At 48.7% G+C, this 1,377-nt stretch overlaps 1 protein-coding gene across 1 annotated transcript in view; it reads right to left on the minus strand.

Moving 5' to 3' along the window:
• Nucleotides 1-1,072: 1,072 nt before the first annotated feature.
• Nucleotides 1,073-1,377, minus strand: part of LOC119586654 — a 1,412-nt gene continuing 1,107 nt past the window's right edge. The window contains exon 2 of the mRNA XM_037935394.1: nt 1,073-1,165. Within this exon, the coding sequence (XP_037791322.1) occupies nt 1,073-1,165 (93 nt within the window). The remainder of the gene's footprint in view (nt 1,166-1,377) is intronic.

Below are 1,377 nucleotides of genomic sequence, written 5' to 3' on the forward strand. Positions count from 1 at the left end.
GGGGAAGTTGACCAGCAACATCGCTCGAAATAGGCTGCAGCACAGGAAACTGAGTGGAACTGCCATGTTACTATGTTCATTTATCTCGGCAACCATAAAGTAAGTCATGACAGTTAAGTAAACAATTTCATTAAGGAGAAGCACCAGCGACGGCAACTGAATGTACGATATTATCTTCTCGAGCGCGTTGTATTGTTTCAAAATATCGCACGTGAAAGATCTCAAACTCTTGGCCGACAGAGGACGACGCGACTTCCCTTGGCTGGACAGGAAGAAAGGCTCCGACGCTTGTTCACTTCGGTCGCTGGTCGTCTTGCTCTGGCCTTCCTTGCTGTCCTCTTCGCTCAAGGACGCATAGAAAGAGGAGGTGAGAAATCTGTCCTCCAGCGCCGAGGTCAGCATCCTCACGACGAGGTGGAAAAAAACTGGAACTATGAAGGTGATGCCGTCGAAAGGGACCCGGCTCAGGTACAAGATGACCGACCTAGAGAAGGAATTTCCCTCAATCACGAAGAAAAAGAGGAAGAAAAACGAGGCAAAGTGGGCGAAGACGATGACCAGCATCACGGCGGAGACGACCTTCTCCCTCCTGGTGAGACGCTCCTCGAGCTGGATGCCTGGAACCTGAAAGAGTGTCTTCAGTAGCTCCAATAGGAGATGATGCTTGTAGATGGCGTGGCCGAGAAGAGATGTCGAGACCAAGTAGCTGTTCGTGTTGAGGATGTCGATGCAAACCTTAACCGTCAGATTAGGAATCTTCTTGGTATTAAGTTCATTGATGAGTCCGACCAAAACGACCGACGACGTATAGAGGAGTCCGGCGGTTGTGGTCCAGGCGACGAGGATCTTGCGCCGGGAGAAGGTCGGGGGCGAACAGGACCAAGTGTAAGGAAAGCCTCCGAGCAAGCGGAGAATTCCAACTGTCAGCATTAACGCTGAGAAGATCTTCATGGCGGAAAGCGAACGTTTTGATGTAATTCAGTCCGTTAAAAGCGACATCCAGGACTACGGTGTATTTTCTTTATGTTCACTGCTATCCGACAGACTACAAAGTGTTGAGAGCAAGAGAGAACTACCGACTACCTGTCATATAATTATAACGCCACCATATCACGAACTTATCGAACGGACGGCGCTTCAGTGATAGCATTGCAAGGCTCGCCAGCTGAAGGCAAACACGGATCCATTAATGTTTCGGTGTGCATGTTTGCAAAGCTGTTATGGCGCTCGTTGCTTTAATCTTCACTCATGGACAGAGAGTGCGAAAAATAACTTTTCGGTCATGTGAGTGCCGGCTTATGGCCTTGGAAGTTGAGAAAGTGTGGATCTATACACGAGATTGTCTTTCACATCCTTTGATGAAAATCATGTGGATAC

This window comes from Penaeus monodon, chromosome 21, assembly GCF_015228065.2.
Source record: "Penaeus monodon isolate SGIC_2016 chromosome 21, NSTDA_Pmon_1, whole genome shotgun sequence".
NCBI classification, from domain to species: Eukaryota; Metazoa; Arthropoda; class Malacostraca; order Decapoda; family Penaeidae; genus Penaeus; species Penaeus monodon.